Source organism: Carassius carassius, chromosome 12 (genome assembly GCF_963082965.1).
Source record: "Carassius carassius chromosome 12, fCarCar2.1, whole genome shotgun sequence".
Lineage (NCBI taxonomy): Eukaryota > Metazoa > Chordata > Actinopteri > Cypriniformes > Cyprinidae > Carassius > Carassius carassius.
Window position 1 is genome coordinate 2,652,372 of NC_081766.1, and position 26,102 is coordinate 2,678,473.

At 40.0% G+C, this 26,102-nt stretch overlaps 1 protein-coding gene across 1 annotated transcript in view; it reads left to right on the plus strand.

Moving 5' to 3' along the window:
* Nucleotides 1-26,102, plus strand: part of LOC132154469 (potassium/sodium hyperpolarization-activated cyclic nucleotide-gated channel 2-like) — a 64,465-nt gene that overhangs the window by 19,434 nt on the left and 18,929 nt on the right. Inside the window, exons 3-4 of the mRNA XM_059563033.1 lie at nt 30-191; nt 19,693-19,911. Coding sequence (XP_059419016.1) covers nt 30-191; nt 19,693-19,911 — 381 coding nt within the window. The remainder of the gene's footprint in view (nt 1-29; nt 192-19,692; nt 19,912-26,102) is intronic.

Below are 26,102 nucleotides of genomic sequence, written 5' to 3' on the forward strand. Positions count from 1 at the left end.
AATGTCGTGTTGTGATTCTCCCCTTGCAGATCTTCCACATGACGTATGACCTGGCGAGCGCAGTGATGCGGATTATTAACCTGATAGCGATGATGCTGTTGCTGTGTCACTGGGACGGATGCCTGCAGTTTCTGGTGCCCATGCTGCAAGATTTCCCCTCCGACTGCTGGGTCTCCCTCAACAAGATGGTGGTATGTTTTTAACTTTCCATTTTTATGTTTTCACGAATGCACGACAATGCAATTGCAATGCTAATATTATAAAAATTGGTTCACAAACCGAATATCCAAGTAGGATAATTGAATTGAATGAAACTGAATTATATTAACCTGAATCTATTTGCTGATATTACCTGAGTTTTATTGACCAGCTAAATTAAGGTTCCCAGTTGGTGTCTGTTGGATTGAGATATTGTCTGCTACATTCAATAACGTTTATCTTTTCAGGATAAAATTTGTCTACATCCTGCACGAGAAGAAAACTTTATTTCTCAGAGCTTGTTCTTTAATAGCTCGGGAGACTTAATGTTTTCAGTTTTTGTGTTTAAGTAGTTGTCACGCTAAAAATATAGAGATATACTTCAACTCAGATCCTCGATTGAGTTCATATTGACTCTAGAGGAGACACTTGAGATTACTGGAGGCTTTCTTTCAGGAGAGAAATATTTAAGAAGCAGGAGACTTCTTAAGAAAATTCTCTTGTAGCCTAGGAAAGCAATTGAAGTATTATGTTTAAGATATAATGTATCTGAAAACCTGAGCACATTTTGAGACATTGTTGAGATCTGATCTGAAACTCTAGAGGAGATATGTGCGAGGTTACTGAAGTTTTTCTTTAAGACGGATACATCTGAAAAGGAGACGACTTCAGAAAAGTCACAATTTGTGCTCCATTTAAACTCATTGTTATCTAGGAGAAACAATTGAGGTTAACAATTTTCGATATTATGTTTAAGCTCTGTATTTTTTTGTAAATCTGAGCACAGTTTGAGACATTGTTGAGATCTCTTCTGAAGCTCTAGAGGAGACAATTGAGATTATTGGAGTCTTTTTCTTAGGAGAAATATCTGAGAAACATTTTTTTTCTCCATTTAATCTTGACTAGGAGAAACTATAGAGGTATTTGAATTTTTAGACATTATGCTTGAGATATAATGTATGTGGAAGTCTGAGCACAGTTTGAGACATTGTTGAGATATCGTTTGAAACTCAAACACATGTGAGATACTGTAACTGAAGTTTTACACTAAGAACAGGGATATCTGAGAGTCAAGAGAAAGTTCTCAGTTTGTTCCCAATTGAATCTCATTGGTGTCTAGCAGAAACTATTGAGGTACTTGAGATAATTACATGTTTAGAAATTCTGTTTGCGATATAATGTATCTCTGCAAAATGAGCATAGTTTGAGACATTGTTGAAATCTCTTCTGAAACTCTAGAGGAGACACATGTGTGTTTACTGAGAAGCAGGAACTGAGAAAAGTCTCAGTTTGTTCTCCATTAAATATCATTGTTGTCTGGGAGAAACAATTGAGGCTTTTTTAGATATACAATTTTTTAGATATTATGTTCACAATATGATGTATCTGGGAATTGTTGAGATCTTAAACTAAAAGAGATACGTGTGAGATTACTGGAGTCTTTCTCTCGGGAAAGAAACATCTGAGAATATGGGGAGAAGTCTCAATTGGTTCTCCATTCAATCTCGTTGTCTAGGAGAAAGTAATGAGGTTCAGTATTTGAAATATGAACATTTTGGAGATTCTGTTTGCAATGTAATGTTTCCTTGCAAAATGAGCATAGTTTGAGATATTGTTGAGATCTCAACTGAAAGATTCGTTTTTTCAGGAGAAACATCTCAGAAAAGTGTTCTAAATTTAATATCATTGTTATCTAGGAGAAACAATTAAGATATTTTAGGACACAATTTTTTCAATATTTTGTTAGATATTTTTGCAAATCTGAGCACAGTATGAGACATTGTTGAGATCTCTTCTGAAAGAGGAGACACATCTGAGAACCAGAATATTGCCAATTTGTTCTACATTTATTCACATTGTTGTCTAGGAAAAGCAATGGAGGTATCTGAGATATAAATCTTTTTAGATATTACATTTGAGATATAACATATCTGTAAATCTGATCACAGTTTGAGACATTGTTGAGATCTCTTATGAAACTCTGGAGGCATGGCTGGACTGGCCATTGGGCATACCGGGCATTTGCCCGGTGGGCCGACGTGCTTTTTGGGCCGATATCTCATACTCACACTTTTTTTTTTTTTTTTTTTTAAATGGCCCATAAAATTTGTACATCGGCGGCCCATTCGTTTTGTTTTGTTTTGCTTAATTGGCGGCGCTGGGTTTGTGCCGGTGTAATGCATTGGTCAAAGTCAGTGTTAGTTTTTTTTTTCTGACAGACCAGCCCATGAAACACGTAGATCAGCGGCCCATTGGCTCTTTTCTTGATTGACACTGGGCTGGCCCAATCACAACTCTAAACGAGTGAGCGAGCGGCAGCAGTGTCAGTGTGTATCTGTAAAAAAAGATGGAGAAGAAACGCAAGGAATGTGCAGATAAATAGCGTGAAAAAATAGAACCAGGCCCTTAAAGCAGACACTGTAAACGGTGTCAAAATATATGTTTTCTGACCTTCATCAGCTCCTGTGGCAGATGATAATAGTGAGGACGGAGGATCAGGAGAGAGATGGGAAAGTGTCAGGAGAAAGCAGGCTGGATTCAGGTGCGGGTAAACTCAAGGCTTTATTCACAAAGCGGAGACAGAGAAGAAAGAGTCACGCTCCACAGGTTTCACTCGCAGTGACAGGATGAACAGCAGATGAGTCACGTTTCACAGGATTCACTCGTAGTGACAGGATGAACAGCAGATGAGTCACGTTTCACAGGATTCACTCGTAGTGACAGGATGAACAGCAGATGAGTCACGTTTCACAGGATTCACTCGTAGTGACAGGATGAACAGCTGAAGCTACTAGGAGCTCTGGGCTTGTAAGAACTAGAGCAGAGAAATAAGCCAAACACACTGGAGCCTGAGGACAAGACACGACAGGGTGAGTACAAAGAACTGCTAGATGATCGGAGCTATTGGAACGAATAACAACAGTCTGACAATAGACAGAGAAACACAGGGAATAATAAAGGGGAAAAAATTAGAAGGACATAGAGAACAGGTGGCGAGCAATTATGGTTAACAACGGGGAACAAGGGAGGCGGGGAAAACAAACAGGCAGACGTGGTGAGCTGTCACCATCCCAACACACACACCCACACCAAAAAGACAGGTGATTAGCCCCGAGACCCGACAGTACCCCCCCTCCCAGGAGCGTCACCTGGCGCTCTAGGAAGGGGCCTACCTCGATGCCGCCGGAAGTCCTCAATCAACGAGCGGTCCAGAATGTCCCGGGACGGCACCCAACACCTCTCCTCTGGACCATACCCCTCCCAGTCCACAAGATACTGAAACCCCCTGCCGCGGCGCCGCTCATCGAGTAATCTCTTAACCGTATAGGTAGGAGATCCATCCACAAGACGAGGGGGTGGGGGGGTGGGGCGACTGCAAGCAGGATTAAGGGGGGAAGAGAACACAGGCTTGACCCTGGAAACATGAAACACTGGGTGAACCCGACCAAGAGTAGGAGGGAGCTTGAACCTGATCGCCACCGGACTAACCACCTTGGTGATGCGGAAAGGCCCAATGAATCTGGGTGCCAGCTTACGAGAAGGCGCCCGGAGAGGCAGATCCTTGGTAGAGAGCCAAACCCGTTGACCACACACATAGGTAGGAGGAGAGGACCGGCGACGATCAGCTGCAGCCTTGGTTCTGTCAGAGGCTTGGACCAAAATCCTCCTGACTCTCTCCCAGGTGCGACGGCAGCGCTGGACGAAAGCCAGGGCGGATGGAACCGCTGCGTCGGGTTCCTGTGATGGGAACAGAGGTGGATTATAACCAACAGCACACTCAAAAGGGGACATACCTGACGCGGCCGCAGGAAGGGTGTTATGGGCGTATTCTGCCCAGGAGAGCTGCTGACACCAGGAACTCGGATTGTTGGATGCTAGACAGCGGAGCATTCTTCCTAGATCCTGGTTGGCCCGCTCACACTGCCCATTGGTCTGAGGATGAAAACCAGATGACAGACTAGCAGAGGCCCCAATCTGTCTACAAAATTCCCTCCAGAACCGGGAGACGAACTGGGGACCCCTATCAGAAACCACATCCACCGGTAACCCGTGGAGACGGAAGACGTGATCCACCACCAGTTGGGCGGTCTCCCGGGCGGAGGGTAGCTTGGGCAGGGGAATAAAATGAACCGCTTTGGAAAAGCGATCCACCACCGTGAGAATTACAGTGTTTCCCTTCGACGGAGGAAGCCCAGAGACAAAATCAAGGGCAATGTGTGACCAAGGACGGGAAGGGATAGGGAGAGGATGCAGTAGACCATCAGGAGGGCGATTGACAGGCTTACTTTGGGCACATGTGGGGCAGGCCAACACAAACTGTCTAACATCTGCGGCCATAGTAGGCCACCAAAAACGCTGTCGGATGGCAGACAACGTTCTCCGAATACCTGGATGGCAGACTAACCTGGATGAGTGACCCCACTCAAGGACCTCAGAGCGCAGCGCAGCCGGCACCAGCAACCTGCCCGCCGGACCTTCTCCCGGCACCTGCACCCCTCGACCGGCCTCCTCAACTCGCTGCTCGATACCCCACGAAAGAGCCCCGACCACCACCCCCTCAGGAAGGATGGCCTCGGCCGCAAACTCCCCCCCCGGAGCACCGAACAGGCGAGAGAGGGCATCAGGCTTGGTGTTCTTTGATCCCGGCCGGTACGAGAGGGTGAAATTGAATCTGGCAAAGAAGAGCGCCCAGCGGGCCTGACGCGAGCTCAGCCTCTTGACCGAACGGATGTATTCTAGGTTCTTGTGATCCGTCCAGACCAAGAAGGGCTGCGCTGACCCCTCCAACCAATGACGCCACTCACCCAAGGCCAATCGTACCGCCAGCAGCTCTCTGTTGCCGATGTCATAGTTACGTTCTGCACGGCTGAGACGACGAGAGAAGAATGCACAAGGATGAACCTTCCCATCATGGAGGGAACGCTGAGATAGAACTGCGCCAACCCCAACGTCAGAAGCATCAACCTCGACAATGAACTGGGCCTCCGGATCTGGAACCATCAGAATAGGTGCAGAGACAAAACGGGACTTTAAAATGTCAAAGGCTACCTGCGCTTCCCGGTTCCACCTGAAAGACACCTTAGTGGAGGTTAAGGCTGTCAGCGGTGCAGCGATCTGACCAAAATTCCGGATGTAACGCCGGTAGAAGTTGGCAAAACCCAGGAAACGCTGCAGAGCCTTCCGGGAGTCAGGGACCGGCCACTGGGCAACAGCTTCAATCTTAGCGGGATCAGGCTTGATCCCCTCCGTAGAAATAATATGGCCAAGGAACATAACAGACTCAGCGTGGAATTCGCACTTCTCCGCCTTGACAAACAACTGGTTCTCTAGTAACCGCTGGAGAACCCGTCTGACATGCTGGGTGTGTAATTGGAGAGAAGAAGAAAAAATCAAAATATCATCCAAATACACAAAGACAAATTGATTAATCATGTCACCCAACACGCTGTTGACGAGTCCCTGGAAAACGGCTGGAGCATTGGTCAGACCAAACGGAAGAACCAAGTACTCGTAGTGTCCCGAAGGGGTGTTAAATGCCGTCTTCCACTCATCCCCCTCCCGAATGCGCACCAAGTGGTAGGCGTTGCGCAGGTCTAACTTGGTGAAGACCCGAGCTCCCTGTAACAATTCAAAAGCAGAAGACATTAAAGGTAGGGGGTACCTGTTCTTGATAGTAATGTCATTCAAACCTCTGTAATCAATACAAGGGCGCAGGGAGCCGTCCTTCTTCTGAACAAAGAAAAACCCTGCACCAGCGGGAGAGGAGGAATGGCGGATGAGCCCAGCCTGAAGTGACTCACGTATGTACTTGTCCATGGCCTCTCTCTCTGGACCTGAAAGGGAATATAAACGACCCTTAGGCGGAGAAGAGCCCGGGAGGAGATCAATGGCACAGTCGTAGGGGCGATGCGGAGGAAGCGAGGTGGCCTGGGCCCTACTGAAGACCGCCCGAAGATCATGGTACTCCGCCGGAACACCAGTCAGGTCAGAGGGATCCTCCTGAGGAACACAAGACACAGAGACAGGACAAAAAGCAGCACCCAAACATGACACGTGACAAGACTGACTCCAGGCTAAAACAGAATTATAGACCCAATCAATGTGGGGATTGTGCTTGTGCAACCATGGGTGTCCCAGAACTAAAGGAGCCTTAGGGGAATCAATAATAAACAGTTCAATCCGCTCATGATGACTGCCAGCAATATGGAGGTCTATCTTGGGAGTGACGTGGGTGATGGTGGTAAGGGGACGGCCAGCTAATGACCATGCTGAAACGGGGCTAGCCAAAGGAACAAGCGGGATCTTCCAACGTTGAGCAGAGGCAGCATCAAGGAAGTTCCCCTCAGCCCCTGAGTCCACAAGGGCGAGTCCAGTGTGTGAATGACTCTGGAAGGAGAGTTGGAACGGCAGCTGAGTGCGTGTTGCAGGAGAGCTTGAGCTGAGAACCGTGCCCACCTGGACGCTCCGCCTCACTGGTGGACCCTGGCCCTTTAATGGGCACTGAAGGGCGAAGTGGCCTCCCTTGCCGCAGTATAGACACGCCCCCGACAACAGATGCTCCTGCTTCTGCCGTGGTGTAAGCCGTAGACGACCCAACTGCATGGGCTCCTCCTCCGAGGGCTGTTGGCTGGCTAAACTGGCTGAAGAGAACTCTAGGTGGCGCCACGGGGCGGGTGTTTGCCGTTGTTTGCGGCGCCGGCTGAGACGGCCCTCAATGCGGAGCGCGAGACTAATGAGCCTATCCAATTCCCGCGGGAGCTCTATGGCCGCGAGTTCATCCGAAATGGCGAAATCCAACCCCTCAAGAAAACGAACGCGCAGCGCGCTCTCATTCCAGCCGCATGCCGCAGCTAAAGTCTGGAACTGGATAGCATAGTCAGTCACGGAGCTCCTCCCCTGAGACAGTCGTGATAACTGGGCCGCCGCCTCATCACCCTGAGCAGAGCGATCAAACAATTTGTCCATCTCTTGACTGAAAACCGCGAAAGTGGCACAACAGGGAGCCCGCGATCTCCAAACGGCGATACCCCATTCGCGGGCACGGCCCGAGAGGAGTGTAAGGACGTAAGCCACCTTGGTCTCTTCATTAGCGTAACGCCGGGGCTGCAGAGAAAACACCAGCGAGCATTGGGAGAGAAACGCTTGACAGGCGTTAGGATCGCCATCGTAGACCGGCGGATTGTTGGCATGGGGTTCGGACTCGTGTGACATACCGCTGTGAGGAACGGGACCCCGGCTCGTTGCCTCTTGCTGAAGATCGTCCACCCGCGTGAGGAGTTCGGAGACTCGGGCACTGAGAACCTCCACATCCAGCGCGGTGGTGTTGAGCTGAGTGGCATGCTGCCCGATCAACACTCCCTGTTGAGCGAGAGCCGCGCGAAGCGGACCAGATCCCGCTGAATCCATAATATGGTCAGACTGTTCTGTCAGGAGAAAGCAGGCTGGATTCAGGTGCGGGTAAACTCAAGGCTTTATTCACAAAGCGGAGACAGAGAAGAAAGAGTCACGCTCCACAGGTTTCACTCGCAGTGACAGGATGAACAGCAGATGAGTCACGTTTCACAGGATTCACTCGTAGTGACAGGATGAACAGCAGATGAGTCACGTTTCACAGGATTCACTCGTAGTGACAGGATGAACAGCAGATGAGCCACGTTTCACAGGATTCACTTGTAGTGACAGGATGAACAGCAGATGAGTCACGTTTCACAGGATTCACTCGTAGTGACAGGATGAACAGCTGAAGCTACTAGGAGCTCTGGGCTTGTAAGAACTAGAGCAGAGAAATAAGCCAAACACACTGGAGCCTGAGGACAAGACACGACAGGGTGAGTACAAAGAACTGCTAGATGATCGGAGCTATTGGAACGAATAACAACAGTCTGACAATAGACAGAGAAACACAGGGAATAATAAAGGGGAAAAAATAAGAAGGACATAGAGAACAGGTGGCGAGCAATTATGGTTAACAACGGGGAACAAGGGAGGCGGGGAAAACACAAACAGGCAGACGTGGTGAGCTGTCACCATCCCAACACACACACCCACACCAAAAAGACAGGTGATTAGCCCCGAGACCCGACAGGAAAGTGTAGAGCCTGCGGTAAGCATAACTACTTTCAAAACACTTAGGCCATGTCATGAGTGTAGATTATTTCCACATCTGCATAGTTGACGATTACCGCAATTCACTAGAAATTTAATAAGAGGCGTTTGTAAACCATGTTTTCCGCCAAAATAAAAGCTTGATGCAGTTTGCGTCAAAATAAAAGATCATGTGCTTATCTCTTTCAAGTATAGAAATTGGTACAACTAATTAAGAAAGTTTCCTTTATTTTTTTGTGCATTTGTTTTACAAAATATGGCTATTACTGTCATTGGATTAATATTATAACTATTATTATGTATAGGTGTAATGTAAATAGACACTGTAACTAAAAGAGGTTTGAATTTTTCTTTGTTTAATTTGCACACTGAATATGGGTTGGAGCTTTTAATTTTGAACTCTTAAAGTGCACCAGATTAATGAATTTAACATTAAAATGCACAAAATTTTCTCACGGGGGGGCATGCCCCCGAACCCCCCTAGAAGGACCGAGGACACACCACCATAGTTTTAACAAAAATCCTGTAAGAAACACTGGTATTGCTATGCCAGAGCTGCTTATAGCTTGTTTTAGGATTCACCACTCTGGAGTACAGTTCAACTGTATTAATAAATATACAATTTTGACTTATTTCATCTGTTAACTCTCACTCGTTCCTATACTCACTCATTACATGGCTTTAGTGGTTTTAATGAATAGGAGTTGGTATGCATATAATTAAGGGCGTGCAAAGATGGGTGGTGTTTATGATCATATAGTGGGCCGGTCTGGGCAAAAATGCACGGGCTGATTTTTTGTCCCAGTCCAGCCCTGTCTGGAGGAGACGCGTGAGAGTCTTTTTCTCAGGAGAAACATCTGAGAAGCTGGAGATTTAGTTTCTCCTTTTAATTTTGTTGTCTTGGTGCAACAGTTGAGTTGTTTGAGATATTACAATTTTTAGATATTATGTTTGAGATACAGTACATGAGAATACAGTACATTTTTCCTCGGGAAACATCTTAAAAGAAATCAAATAGATCTTATTTGTGATTCTTTTCTGTGACAGATAGTGAGGACTTCATCAGAGTCTAATATCGGTTAAGTGATTTTCCCGTTTTTCTGTGTTTTTTTTCTGTTTTTTTTGTCTTCTTTCATTGAGTTTTCCACACTTTCCTCTCTACTGAAGTGTGTGATAAAACTATATGAGTAAGTGTGTTGTTGCTCGGCTCTGGGCTGTTTGGTGTAGATGAGATGAGACGGGGTGATGGCAGTGGACATAAAAGTGTGTGTGTGTGTGTGTGTGTGTAAACGTTCAGGTTTAGAGATGTGCCAAAGCAGCTGTGCTCTTTGTACATCTCTCAAACAGACATGAAAGAACCAGACACCACACACGCACTCAAACACACCCCTGATACAAAAACATTTGGATGGTTCACACGAAAATGAAAATTCAGCTGCTGTATATTCACTCTTATGTCGGTCTGACCCCATATGCTCTTTTTTTTACACAAAAGCTGATCTTAAAGAGTTCAGCTTCTTAAAGTTAATGTACTGTAAGTGAAGTTTGTCAACTTTGCTAACTAATCTCTTCAACCACGTTCTCAAAATCCCCTGCAAACACATGGAAGCAAATCCTATATCAGCAAACCTGAAGTTTTATTGAGCCTATCAATTAAAATAATTATGTATCAATTGTAAAATGATTATTTCAGAAATAATTTCATTTTTTTTATTTTAAAATATTTCAAATATTTCCCATACTTGACATTGGAATGTCAAGGCTCAAATTTTAATGCATGCTGACTTTAAGATTTCATAATTACATTTTTATAGTGTTCTAGTTGATGTGATGCTGATATCAGTTTGTTTGTTGTGTTGTGTAATGGACGTTATTGCTGTTGTTTTCGCTCAGTCTCTGTGGGTACAGAAGGTTTGTGATGATGTCACACGTCCCTCTGGAGATCAGAGAACGAGTGAAAGATGGAGAGAATGTAAGATGGCAGAGAGGGCAGAAAGAGAGGAGAATTACATAAACAGATGCAGGAGGAAAGAGCAGTTTCACATCCGTAGTGCAAGGTCAGAGAACTTGGTCTCTCAGAATCATCTGATTTCAATTGTTTGATCTAACTGCAATTATGTGAGATAATCACAATCACTGTTCAATTCAATCACATATTGACCTACAAATAAGGTACTATACAAGTCATTCTTTGAAAAGGGTGACATTTATGTTGCTGTTGTAGGCCTTCATTACTTTAAAAGTTCAGGGATAGTGAGTTTTTTTTTTAAAGAAATTAATACATATAGAAAGGATGCATTAAAATGATCAAAAGTGACATTAAAACATTTACAAAAGATTCTATTTTCAATGTACTTTTAAACTTTCTGTTCATCAAGAATTCATAAAATGATTTCCACAAAAATTCTGAAGCAGCACAGCTGTTTTCAACGGATAATAATCAGAAATATTTTTTGAGCAGCAAATCAGCATTTTATAAAGATTTCTAAAGGATCGTGTGACACTGCATGACTGTAGCACATTTTAAAATGCATTAGAAATGGCATAATGCAATTTATTAACACTTAGATTTTTTTCTAATAGAATGCTTAAAATAGAATAAAAATTACATTAAGAGTCACTCTTAAAATGGAAAAGACACTATTTCATTAAATGACCTTTATTAGTTAAAAATATTTTTTTTCATGTCATTCAGTGTAATATTAAGTGAAAAAGTTAAATGTGAAAAAAGACTTGAGGTCTGTGTGAATTAAGCTTATGCTGTAATAGATATGAGCTAATTAAACATACATGAACCATAGTTATTTAATTTAACAATTAAATGCCAACCAAAAGGGAATAACTGTGATAGTCCTATCTGAATCTGTCAGGAAAAAGGAACATGCCACTGAACACGGTAAGTAAATAAAGTGGAAAACGGAGGCTGGAAGAGATGCAGGCTGTGGTCTCTGGAGAGCTTCTACACTGAGTGCTTGACATCTTGTATTATTAGTGTGTGGTGCGCATACAGAAACAGACCATCCATATTCAGTAACACATCCTAAAGGACGTCATTGATCTTACTGGAACTGCACACGCACATACTGGATGGACATGGAAACTACCGTCAGTGTGTGAAGACATTAAACATTTTTGGCAGTCTCTGACAACACAGATTATGATGGACAGATTAGCATTTTGATAGTTTCTGAAACTCTCAATACAGTTTATATTAAGGTAGTAAGATGTTTTGCAGTTACATGTTGGAAACAGCAGGGAAGGAGATCACTGCATGGAAAATCTTTTGAATTATTATTCTTATGTGACTTATTATCTTCTCAGGGAGGTTGAAGATATTGGTGATAAATCAAAGCATGCCGTGGCATCTGAACTACACATGCAGTGAATCATCTGTAAACAAATGCTGATGCACTGTTGTGTGTGTGTCTCTGTCTCTGTTGCTCGGTGCTAACATAAATCTATTAGGATAGCAGGAAGTTGAGGATACACTAACATCAGTAGACACATAGCTGGAGGGTTTAAACATATACATAAAGAATAGTCAGGGATGCTCGTTCAGAACATGCAATAAAGTGTGTGTGTTTGTGTATATGTTTATATATATGTGGCCAAAAGTATTGAGAATTACATAAATATTAGTTTTGAAAAAGTTTGCTGCTAAACTGCTTTTAGATCTTTGTTTCAGTTGTTTCTGTGATGTACTGAAATATAATTACAAGCACTTCATACGTTTCAAAGGCTTTTATCGACAATTACATGACATTTATGCAAAGTGTCAGTATTTGCAGTGTTGGCCCTTCTTTTTCAGGACCTCTGCAATTCGACTGGGCATGCTCTCAATCAACTTCTGGGCCAAATCCTGACTGATAGCAACCCATTCTTTCATAATCACTTCTTGGAGTTTGTCAGAATTAGTGGGTTTTTGTTTGTCCACCCGCCTCTTGAGGATTGACCACAAGTTCTCAATGGGATTAAGATCTGGGGAGTTTCCAGGCCATGGACCCAAAATTTCAACATTCTGGTCCCCGAGCCACTTAGTTATCACTTTTGCCTTATGGCACAGTGCTCCATCGTGCTGGAAAATGCATTGTTCTTCACCAAACTGTTGTTGGATTGTTGGAAGAAGTTGCTGTTGGAGGGTGTTTTGGTACCATTCTTTATTCATGGCTGTGTTTTTGGGCAGAATTGTGAGTGAGCCCACTCCCTTGGATGAGAAGCAACCCCACACATGAATGGTGTCAGGATGCTTTACTGTTGGCATGACACTGGACTGATGGTTGCGCTCACCTTTTCTTCTCTGGACAAGCCTTTTTCCAGATGCCCCAAACAATCGGAAAGGGGCTTCATCAGAGAATATGACTTTGCCCCAGTCCTCAGCAGTCCATTCACTATACTTTCTGCAGAAGATCAATCTGTCCCTGATGTTTTTTTGGAGAGAAGTGGCTTCTTTGCTGCCCTTCTTGACACCAGGCCATCTTCCAAAAGTCTTGGCCTCACTGTGCGTGCAGATGCGCTCACATCTTCCTGCTGCCATTCCTGAGCAAGCTCTGCACTGGTGGCACTCCGATCCCGCAGCTGAATCCTCTTTAGGAGACCATCCTGGCGCTTGCTGGACTTTCTTGGACGCCCCGAAGCCTTCTTTACAAGAATTGAACCTCTTTCCTTGAAGTTCTTGATGATCCTATAAATTGTTGATTTAGGTGCAATCTTAGTAGCCACAATATCCTTGCCTGTGAAGCCATTTTTATGCAATGCAATGATGGCTGCACGCGTTTCTTTGCAGGTCACCATGGTTAACAATGGAAGAACAATGATTTCAAGCATCACCCTCCTTTTAACATGTCAAGTCTGCCATTCTAACCCAATCAGCCTGACATAATGATCTCCAGCCTTGTGCTCGTCAACATTCTCACCTGAGTTAACAAGACGATTACTGAAATGATCTCAGCAGGTCCTTTAATGACAGCAATGAAATGCAGTTGAAAGGTTTTTTTGGGTTTAAGTAAATTTTCATGGCAAAGAAGGACTATGCAATTCATCTGATCACTCTTCATAACATTCTGGAGTATATGCAAATTGCTATTATAAAAACTTAAGCAGCAACTTTTTTCAATTTCCAATATTTATGTAATTCTCAAAACTTTTGGCCACAACTGTATATATATACATATTAGGGATGGAATGGTACACAGATGTCACAGTTCGGTATGTACCTCAGTTCAGGGGTCACAGACCGATACGATTTCGGTACAGCAGAAAAAAAAAAAAACTATGTTCGGTTTCTTTACTTTTATTTTGAACAGAGACTAGTACAAATTAAAGACAAATTTCACCTAGATGTAAAAGAAAAAAAAAAAAAATTATTACATTCTGTTAAATATATATAATCGGCAGTACATGTTAACATACAAGGAATAAATTCTTGAAATATATGATTTAGTTTACAGATAAACAAGGGTAAAAACATATATATTTTATATGCTGAGTTTCAGTTCATTTTCATTGACAGGCTTAATTTGTTCACAGAAAGGAAACTCAAATGGCAGAAAGCAACATATTATTTGTTTTCTTTATTTTACAAAAGCACAATGTTTTGTTTTCATTGTAAGTGTACACAAATAAAAGCAGAAGTTTATACAGTGATTTTTTATTTAAAAGACAATAAGTGTTTAAAGTTGATTCTGCTGCTATAAGGAAATAGTTGAAATGATTGTGCGGGCATGGGCACACACACACACACACACACACACAACACACAACACACAAAACACACACACAAAACACACACACACACACACACACACACACACACACACACACACACACACACACACAAAACACACACACACACACACACACACACACACACACACAAAACACACACAAAACACACACACACACAAAACACACAAAACACATCAGATCCAGCATTGCTAACTTGACAGCACAGTTGGCACTTTATTGAAATAAAATATGGTGAACCAAACATCAGCACACCCGCCTCTGTGTTGCCATTGGAACTGAAGTACAAAGCTTATAATTTGCATAATAAATAATAGTTTAGCATTCAGGTACGTTACATTGCAAATATGGAAAATTATAGAATATTTGGATTTGTGCTGAATGAGAGAGGTAAGTAGTGTATATGTATTTGTGTGTATATATATAAAATAATCAAATAGGGGGGTCGTTCGGGATACTGACATAGTATTGCTTGTTATTAGCATGAATGTGTATATATCTGGCAATAAAGCTATTATAGTTTGGGGTCAGTAAGATCCCTGTCTGAACTGTTACAAAAAATGTTACAAAAGTCCCTTTTGTAACATTATAAATGTCACATAAATGTGCATTTGATCAATTTAATGCATCCTTGCTGAATAAAAGTGTTATTTTCTAAAAAAATATTTTTTTGACAATCTTACTGTCCCCAAACTTTAAAAAATGTTTACTGTATATAGGCTAAAAAGTATATATAAGTCTCAACTTTAATTGCCTGATCTAATTAAATGTGATTCATTTTTCTGTGGTGTGTCTGGAGTTTATATACTTTGTGTGTGTGTGTGTGTGTTTAGACTCAGATGTGTAAGTGGATTAAACACAGTATGTTATTTCTCTCCCTCTGAGAAAAACCCTCCAGAGACTCAAAGATGCTCTCAATCCTCTCACTGTACATGCTTTCAGCCCTCCTGGGTAAAACATGCAGCTAACATGAGTTTCTGAGCGCTCACATTATGGGCTGCTTCCTAGAATCCATTTTAATCAAGGCTGACTGCTGCTTAGTGCAAAATGTGTTATTTTTAATGCCATAATGTAGTACATAGTTTAAATACATAATTTGTTTAGTCAACATGAAAATCATGAAAAATTATCCCATTTACGTTTCCTGATAATATCTGAAACTTAATGCCTCACCTCTAGTATGACTTTTGTATTCGGATGACTTCACCTTATTTTCATTCCTTCCCATTCAGCCACTTCATATAATAACCTCTGTAGTCCCATTTAGACACTTATAAGTAACCACCTTCTTCAAGACAGTTAAAAAAAGTAACAAGTAGGCTTTACTGATGTATTCTGTGTTGCATATGAGAAACTACTCATTACTGGCAAAATATAATCTTGAATTCTTTGTAAATCATTTTTGATCAAAACATCTGCCAAATGCACGAATGCAAATGTATATAGATGTACTATTTTTTCTGTAGGGTGGGCAATATGACAAAATCTCATACCATGGTATGAGTAATCTTATATAACAATATATTTTGAATGTGACTAATGCACCGGAAGTGACATAGACCATGATTTCTGATCTCTTTCTTGGCTGATTTTGTGATCAGACTGCGTTTTTCAGGCAAGTAACTAAACCATTTAGAACCATTTCCAGATTTTGGCCGACAAAAATATGTAATTTCTGAACTACTGTATCTTTCAAAAGGTCAAAGGTCAAGAGGGGACCAATAACCTATTTGTGTCATACAGAACCAATCAGAAACCTAATCCTGCTTTCTTCTGTAATTTACTCGCCATCTGAATGTATGCCTCCTGAAGAAGAAACACACATATAGTATCATTACCCCAGGAAGCTTTTCCGCCTGACTGCCACATTCATTTTTCAGATGAAAAACCGCAGTGATTTGGTCAGACGTGGAGATGAATGGCTCAGTGAATAGATGTTGGATTTTCTAGGCTGAGATAAAAAACATATATCATACAGCATCTGGTGTCTGGGGCCTGGGCAGCAGCGCGTGTCGAGGACTGCTGTACATTTAGATTAGCTATTGTAAATAGAGTCAGAGCAGGCTGGCGGCTCGACTTCACTATTACAGGCAGAATCCAAGAGTCTCAGCTTATCGGCCACAGGGCACGCGTGTCTGTATGGTTAATGAATGTCTTCCCATAATGCCTCTTGCCCTATCACTGCAGACCAGGGCATGAATGAGCGAAGGAATGAGGAAGTGATCAAGAATGTGTCTCCCTTTCCCTGAGGCTCGTTCACTCTTATTTTCTCTTCCTTTTTGATATACTTTTTCTCAATTTCATACTTAATTTTGAAAGGTATTGCAATAAGCCCATGGAAGGAGTCTAGACAGCAAGCTGGAGAAGTGGATTGTGTGTGTGTGTGTGTGTGTGTGTGTGTGCATGCTCAGATGTGTGCTGTCTTTATGGCTACTTAATTTCTGAATTTCTATTATTTTATTATTGCATTATTTTTCTTTTCATTCGTTTGTTTGTTTGTATTTTATTTAATTAAATTCTATCATTTATTTCATTTAATTTAGTCTTTTTTCATTAATTTCATTTAATGTCAAGTTTCCTATTTATTCATCCATTAAATTTTATTTTATTCTCTTTTATTATTTGTTATTTATTTATTTATTTATTTATTTATCTATTTTCAATTCCAGAAGGTGTATTTCAGGGTTTTTAGTTTAGTTACAGATGGGAAGTCCTTGCAAAGGATATTTGTATATTCAGAATAGCATACTACTCAGATTACTGGCAAGAAAGCAAGCAAGCAATAAATAAATAAATAACCTTAAATGCTCTGTAAGTGATTTTGGATTAAATCTGTCAAATGCATCAATGCACCTGTATGTAAATGTACTATATTTGCTCTAGGTTGGGGTATGACCTAAATCTCATGTCACAGTATGAGTAATCTTAAATAACAATATATTTTCTGATCTGCCAAACGTTATGACTTTTGCATACAAAATTGTATAAAGAAATGCAAAATAACACTTATGATTTCACAAATAGTGTCATGTGATAGCATAGGGTTCTATTGTTTGAAATTTATAAGTATGTTAAACAATTTGTATTACTAAACCAACCAGTAGATGCACAGTATGCTAGTATTGCAACACAATATCTCTTTCTGTGGATGTGTCTTTTGCTCCAGTGTGGACTCTCTACTTCTTGTGTTTAAGGCAAAGTGCTCTCAACTCATGTATAATTCAGACCTGTTCACTGCAGTGTTCCTACATTGACCTGCTCCCTCTGTCTTTCGCCACACATTCCCTATTTCTCATTTTTTCATTTCTCAATCCTTTTCTTCTTCCCTTTAACTTTGCATGCCACCGAAAAGTCTTTGGGGAGAAAAGTATGCAGGCTATGTTTGCAGTTGAATACTACTTACTCCATAATGCATACTGTGGGATCTGGTCCTTTCATTTACACTTGGAAATAAAGAGAAAGTTTTAGGATTTGGAAACACAGAAGTTAAGAGTGGTGTCCAGTTATCATCTGGCAAATCAATAGTTGATTTTTGCATTTTTCAATCCAATTGAGTAAACATCCTAACATTGGCAGCCAGCGTCATGAAAGGTCAAGTCAAATGTATTGCATACTGCAAAATTTGGAATTTGCAATGGATGCTCTGCAGTGAATGGGTGCCGTCAGATGAGAGTCCAAACAGCTGATAAAAACATCACAATAATGCACAAGTAATCCACAGCACTCCAGTCCATCCGTTAATGTCTTGTGAAGAGAAAAGTTGCGTGTTTGTTAGAAACAAATCCGTCATTGTTATTTTAACTTTAAACCATTGCTTCTGGTGAAAATATGAGACTATAATCTATAATAACGCTTCCTCCAGTGAAAAGGTCCATCTTCTGTTGTCTGTCTCGTAAAAATCCACCCACATATTTGTTTAGAGCTGTTTTAGACTGTTTTGTCTTGTAATCGGTACTTGATCAGTGATCTGATTCAGACAAGAAGACTTTTTCTTTGGAAAAAGCAATATTATGGATAGAGGACTTGTTAGAAAGTTTTCTAAGGATTTGTTTCTTACAAACATGCAGCTTTTTTGTTCTCAAGACATTATTGAGATTGCTTTTGGATTACTTTGATGTTGTTATCAGCTGTTTGGACTCTCATTCTGATGGCACCCATTCACTGCAGAGCATCCCTTGCTGAGCAAGTGATGGAATACTACATTTCTCTAAATCAACAAAACATTTCGGATTGCCTCAGGGGTGAGGACATTTTTCAGCAAATTTTCATTTTTGAGTGAACTATTCCTTTAATGGAATCACAATAGAATGCAATAGATCCCGTTTTTTTCTCTCCTCAGTTCAGAAGTTTGAGCTTTTGGGCAGAGGACAGCAACTGTAATTAATCTCGCCTTGGGAATTAGCTGGATGTCAGCACAAGTCAGGCAGCAGACGCATTTTTAAAAAGGGCACATTTAATGGTTTCTTGTTTGAGACTGCTGGCAGATCCTCACCACACACTGATCTCTGTCGTCCCGAGACGCCTCATGGCTGGCCGTTCTGCAGCTAATTGCTTTATTTATTATAGTTAAGAAAGTGGCTCAGTTAGGCATTTCGGTTATAATATGAATTGCATACAGAATACTAAAACATATTATCATAAAACATATTACCATATTATCTCTTTATTATTTTCTTTTCTGATTTGGAATCACTTCGAACCTAGCTTGGAAAAAATGCATAAGCAGTAAAACATTGTAAATAATCTTTTTTGAATCATTATGCAATCAGACTGACAAATATAATAACATTAATTATCACAATGCAGTATGTTTTATTGAAATTTAGACCTAAAATCTAGTTACACGCTGTAAAAAAAAAGTTTTCCCAAAGTTTTAAAGAAAACACTTTCTGATTGAAAATTGCTTATACACTAATTTCATTAAAATAAAAAATTTCCAGTGTATATTGGGTAACCATGTGGATTTTATTTATGTACTTTTTTGTTTTTTTGTTTTTTGATAATGCAATAAATAATATACTTGATATCCACCTTCTTGGAATTTTAATTCATGATATATATAGTTTTTTTAAAAAAATTTATTATGTGATCAGACTCTCTGTTATGACATTTGTATTCAAAATGCAAAATGACTATATAATTTTCCACATGAAAAATGGCACTTGCTTAATTATACATGCAGTGTAGTTTGGTCATGTTACAACATTGAAGCATTCTACAGTTTGAAAGATTTCTTATATATTTAGTGCTTTACTGTTAATTTATCCCTGTTAGCTTCAAATGTGAAGTTGTTTTTGATTCCAGATTATTTTTAGTTTTTTATGAATAACCTTATCTGTAAGCGTCCATCAAATGTAAATAAAAATAAAACATTGTGGATAAGCTTGAGCCACGTTTGAAGCCGTGCATGACAATTCTGTCATCATTTATTCACTCATATGTTGTTATGAACTTGTATGACTTCAAAAAGAAATGTTTGGCAAATTCTTGATGCTTTTTCCACCATATAAAAGTATATGGAACAATTATAGTGCAAAAGTCATAGACCGCTGCTTCTTACTGGTATGCTGCTTTTAGATTGGAAGTAGGTGTTGTGAACTGCAATTACATGCGGTTTATGTTCTGTGTTTGTTTCTCTCTCTGCAGAACGACACGTGGAGTGAACTGTACTCATTTGCCGTGTTTAAAGCCATGAGTCACATGTTGTGCATAGGTTACGGTCGTCAAGCTCCAGAGAGTCTCTCTGATATCTGGTTGACGATGCTCAGCATGATCGTCGGTGCCACCTGCTACGCTGTCTTCATCGGACACGCCACGGCCCTCATCCAATCACTGGACTCCTCACGACGCCAGTACCAGGAGAAGGTAAAGCAACTGTGAAAGCATGTGGAATTAACCGACTAATTAAACAAATGGTCTAAATCAGAATCATAATTAACTCACTTAATCAATTGATGTGGCACTTCAGTGGGAAACAACCTTGGGCAGTTGTTTTTATGTAGTATTCAGACTTTTTTTTCTTAGAATTGTGTAAATTTTGTGCAATTTTGAGTTTACATCTCAAAATTCTGACTTTTTTTTCTCACAATTTTAACTTTTTTTTTCAGAATTGCCACAATTCTCAGGAAAAAAAAGAGAGTTAATATCTTGCAATTTTGAGTTTACATTTAGATTTAGTTCTCAGAATTGTAACCGTTTTTTCGCAATTTCAAGTTCATTGTTTGTTTGTTTTTTCCCCCCTGCAATTCTGACTTTAAAGGAAAACTCAACTTTTAAAAAAAAAATAGGCTCATTTTCAATTTCCCTAGAATTAAACAGTTGAGTTTTACTGTTTTCAAATCTATTCAGCGGATCTCTGGGTCTGGCGGTAGCACTATTAGCTTAGCATAGATCATTAAATCTGATTAGACTGTTAGCATCTTGCTCAAAAATGACCAAAGAGTTTCTATATTTTTCCTATTTAAAACTTGACTCTTCTGTAGATACATTCTGTAGTTATAATATATCAGATTCAATGATCTATGCTAAGCTAAGCTAAAGAGAAAACGGTAAAACTCAACTGTTTAACTCTAGGGCAATAAAAAATGAGCCTATTTTCAAAAAAGTGGAGTGTTCCTTTTAACTCTGGCATTTCTATAAAAGAGTATAATGGTATCGCAATCAGACTAAAATAACACTGAATTCATTACTGAAAATGATTTGTAATATTATTAGTTTTAGTTTTACTTAACAGTAACAACACTGTCTGACACTTGATACTATCCAGTGCAGTTACAATATTAGTTTATTAGAGTTTATTAGTCTTGAACTCAGTCTTGAAACTCTCATTATCAAGGAACCCATTGCTTCACCTTATGATGTTACTTCTCCATCCATTAAAACACATAAGAGTCGCAATTGTTCCATCTGCCTGCACAGCTAATGTTTAAAGGTTTGTTTGTCGCTGTTGCATTGACTCAGCAGCTCTTCAGATGCGCTGATTGGATAATGACTGCTAATGTGCAGATATGCGTTTGCCCTTCTTCCTGTGTGTTTGTTTTTATTGCAGGGTCTTTTAGCCGATGATACCGCAGCTACAGCGTCAGCTAATGTACTACCTACCGCACTGCTGACTTGGTTGTGGCTGTCATATTTCTGTGCGTTGTGTTTGTAACAGTAGATTAGACTTGGCGCGGCTTCAGCGTTTCTGCTCGGCCAATCGTTTATCAGCTCTGTTACCATGCAGAAAGATTGATGGAGGCAACAGAGCGCTCTGATTGGCCGCTTTGAACGAGAGGGATTGTGTCCCGAGTAGTTAAGCTAGTAATTTAAGGTGACTGCATATCATCAAGTGGAGGACAGACACACGTTGATTAGAGTATGTATGCGTGTCTCTGTGCACACAATATTAGTGTCTCTTGGGACAAGCTAAAAATTGATGAGGCAGTAGATTCAGTGTCCTGCCATTGTCCTCATGAAGTTGATGTAGGTGTGGGTGTGTGTGTGGCAAGGCGCACTGTGATTCTGTCCTTGAAAGTACCATAATGAACTGATGGGAGGGAGGGAAATGGAAAGAAACGCAGACAGAGAGAAATGGGGATTGGGAATAGACCTGTAGGGGTCAGGGACGAGTGACCTGCTATTCTGTGCTGTGAGCTGCACTCCATTTGGAAAATTGTCCTCTTGAAGTGCCGCTTCGGTTTTAAAGTGAGTTCACACTGCAAAAATGGTTTTACTTGGATAATCAAAATGACTATTGAGTTAATGTTTAAAACAAGAAAAAAAAATCTGCACATGAGACAAAGAAAATATTTTCTCACTTAATTTGGATTGATTTGACAGAAAACAAGACTTAGTATGGCATTCTTAATATTGGCTTCTCAAGTAAATTTTTTTTCTTTTTAGATATTTGTAATGGGGAAACAACACAATTGTTGCTTTTTTATTATCATGTTTTTTGATTTGTGATGTACTTTTATGTCTTGCCTTGAGCAAAAGAAATGTGCCATATAAACAGAACTGTATTATTATTACTATTATTTTATAAATATACAGTACTGTTCAAAAGTTTGGTGTTGGTAACAATTTTTTATGTTTTTAAAATAAGTATTTTTTACTCAATTAGTTTATGTTAATTTCAACATTTATTAATGCATTATTAAAATCAAAAGTTGTGCTTTTTAACATTAGTTAATGCACTGTGAATTAACATAAAGTAACAATGACTGACTTTGTTTTCATTAACTAACATTAACAAATATTAATAAGTACTGTAATAAATGCACTGTTCATGTTTCATTCATATCAGTTAATACATTAAGTAACATTAACTAATGAAACTTTATTGTAAAGTGTTACCCAATTATTTATTACAAAGATAAAATGGCAGACGACATGAGTCATCACACTCTGCTTTGACGTAGGAAAATTGTTTGCAGACATTCAAAGTGTACTATTATATGAAGTATATGAACGACTGTCATCCCTCAGGACACCTCGAGCTCAGACTTTCATTCTCTTAGAGAGACCACCGTTGATTGTCTGTTATATCTTTCTGTCTGTCTTTTGCCCTTGGTGTGTTTCAGACACAGACAGTCCTGTGAAATTTCATGCCTTGTTTCTTACAGTGCCGGAAGAGGAAGGATGACCCATACATTTATATAAATCTTGGTCCCTCCACGTATCTTATATTGAACGATGCCGTTTGATTTGCGTCATAGCTGCGAGCTCCTTCACATTCAGCTCAGCTGCGGTTTCTGCTCTGTGTGTGTGCAAGCATTGCTTATTTTTATCACTGCTATGAAAGTGTGTTGATGGGGTACTAAATCTGGAAGGCTGGGAAGTGGTCTGGATACTAAAAGAGATTGACAGAGCTGGACAGATTAGATAAGATAGAAGAAAGACGCTGCTCTGCTGTCCCAATCCGATGGAGACACAAACATGGCAATAGCTTTCTTAAAATAAGCTAGACAGGATTTCAAAGCTGTTGCATTGGTTTTTAGATGTGCACATCCCAGGAAGTACAAGTTGTTTTTGACACTGAAGGAGTCTTCAGACCTGTGGGCAAAGAATTACTATTTTCATGTTTTTTTTGACTTAGAGATATTTTATATTTCACAAAATACTTACTTAGCTTTTTATTTTGATTTCTATGATTTCTACTTAACAATTTGTTAATAGATGCACAAAATTTGGCTTCAAATTTGTTGTTTTAGACAAGGATGGTACTCAATCATACATCATAGCCAATCACTTATATTTATAATATTTGAGAATTAATTTATATATAGTACAGACCAAAAGTTTGGACACACCATCTCATTCAAAGAGTTTTCTTTATTTTCATGACTATTAAAATTGTAGAGTCACAATGAAGGCATCAAGGGTTATTTGACCAAGAAGGAGAGTGATGGGGTGCTGCGCCAGATGACCTGGCCTCCACAGTCACCGGACCTGAACCCAATCCAGATGGTTTAGGGGTGAGCTGGACCGCAGACAGAAGGCAAAAGGGCCAACAAGTGCTAAGCATCTCTCGGGGAACTCCTTCAAGACTGTTGGAAGACCATTTCAGGTGACTACCTCTTGAAGCTCATCAAGAGAAAGCCAAGAGTGTGCAAAGCAGTAATCAACGCAAAAGGAGGCTACTTTGAAGAACCTACAATATGACATATTTTCAGTTGTTTCACACTTTTTTGTTATGTATAGAATTCCACATGTGTTAATTCATAGTTTTGATGCCTTCAGTGTGAATCTACAATTTTCATAGTCATGAAAATAAAGAAAACTCTTTGAATGAGAAGGTGTGTCCAAACTTTTGGTCTTTACTGTATATGAGAATTAATTTATATATATATTATTTATATATATTTCTTACATTTTATAATGTAACTTAAGACATTTTTAAGATTTTCATGAATCTGGCTCATGTAGTTTGTTTGTTTAGTTACGAATCTAAGTCACAGGTGAGCAAACTGTCCCCTCATTGGTCGGAGAGATTGTGCACCACTTGTGTTCTGGATTTTGCTCAAAGCATCATTTTCAGATTTCAAGGTGTACAGGTGTTGTTTTGTTAAATTATTTCTATTTAGCAGTGTGAGCCAGACTCAATTCTGCATCTAGGAAACAATATTAATAATGCACCTGTTTTGCAGCGGTGTCAGAGGAATAGGCATTTTACATGTGCTGTGCAACAGATTTCTTTGTGTTTTTACGGACACTTTATTGGCAAATAAAACATTTAAACAGCGTTAAACTACGGTTTCTGAAATGAATTAATGTTTTATTTAGCAATTGATCAAAAGTGATAAAAAAACATTTTTATTAAAGTAAAATGCTGTTCTTTTGAAATTCCTATTCATCAAAGAATCCTGAAAAATAAAATGCATGACGCTTTTCACAAAATCATGAAGCAGCACAACTGTTTTCAACATTGATAATAATCCGAAAATGTTTGTTGAGCAGCAAATTGTCATATTACAGTGATTTCTGAAAGATCATGTGACACCGAAGACTGGAGGAATGATGCTGAAAATTCAACTTTTATCACAGGAATAAATTACATTTTATTATATACAACAATAGAAAGCACTATATTAAATTGTAATAATATTTCACAATATTACTATTTGTACTGTATTTTTGATCAATTAAATGCAGCATTGATTGACAGAAGAGACTTCAAAAACAGTCAAGACATAATGTAATTTCAAAGTCTTATTGTCCTGTGTTTTCAGTCACTGTCGTCTACCGATCTGTTTGAGATGGTTGATCTATTTGTACGTCAATCAAACGGTTTGTTCCTGTCCAAGCGAATGGTTCTTGAATATGCAGCAGTGTGCATTAGAAATTTTTGGCACTAATTAAAAGTCTGGTTATGTTACTCTAGCTTGTAGATCCCCGCCGCTCCAGTGCTCACAAGGGGTCTGACATATTTTTCAGGAAATAACAAGAGAAGAATTTCAATTAGACCTAATGCCTCTTCTGCTATTGTCATGCATTGTGTTCTTTGATTGGGCGTCGATCTGAACTCTCTCTCTCTCTCTCTCGCTCTCTTCTGCAGTCAGCAGCTGCCACTGCCGCAGACTGACACCAAACCGTATCTCTCGGGTTTCATTGAGCTTTCCTCACCGCCCGCTGCTGCTCTGAACAGCCTGAGGAAACAGGCATGACAAATATCCCTAGCTCTGTCTTCTTCTCTCTCTCTCTGCTTCTCTTTATTGCACTAACCTTCTGGAATCATTCATCTGCTCTGTGCAGAAGCGCCTAATATCCATAATCACCGGTGATTCTTTCACTTCATCCATTAGCAATCTCAAAATATGCTAGAGTCTCCATCTGTCCCAACGACTGTCATTGACACAGATGGGTAGATAAACATTGAGACTATTTAATTAATGCAGTACTTCATCAATGTTGTTTTCTGTGACTGATGTGTTCTCCTCAATGCCTTCAGGATAATACTGTTCCCAGACAGAGACATCAGGTTCTCAAAGGATTTAGATAAAATAAATAATATATAATAATATTTATATTAAATAATGGTAACACTTTATTACAGGGACCAATTCTCAATTCTCTATTGACTAATGCATCATTATGACCGAAATAAAGTTTGAGTTTCTCTGAAATATGGTACTGACTCCTTAAACCTTAATGACTCTTAAAGACTTTTTTTTTTTGGCTGACTTGAGACTCTGTTAAGGTACTCGAGGGCAGGCTAGCTTTGGCTCGGCTCACTGTACCTGCAGGTAGAAATGTGCTTAGTACCGTAATGAGGTGATTTATTCTAGAATCAGTGCGCTGAATAATACATCTCTGATCCCAACCTGAAATTTGACTTCTTCATCTTTATTTTCAGCAAGAGGACACTAGGACTTCACAACACACACACACACACACACACACACACACACACACACACACACACACACGTTTGTTTTTGTGAAAAGTGGGTTCATCCCATAGGCGTAATGGTTTTTATACTGTACAAACTGTATATTCTATGGTCCTACACCAACCCTACACCTAACCCTAACCCTCACAGGAAACTTTGTGCACTTTTACTTTCTCAAAAAAAC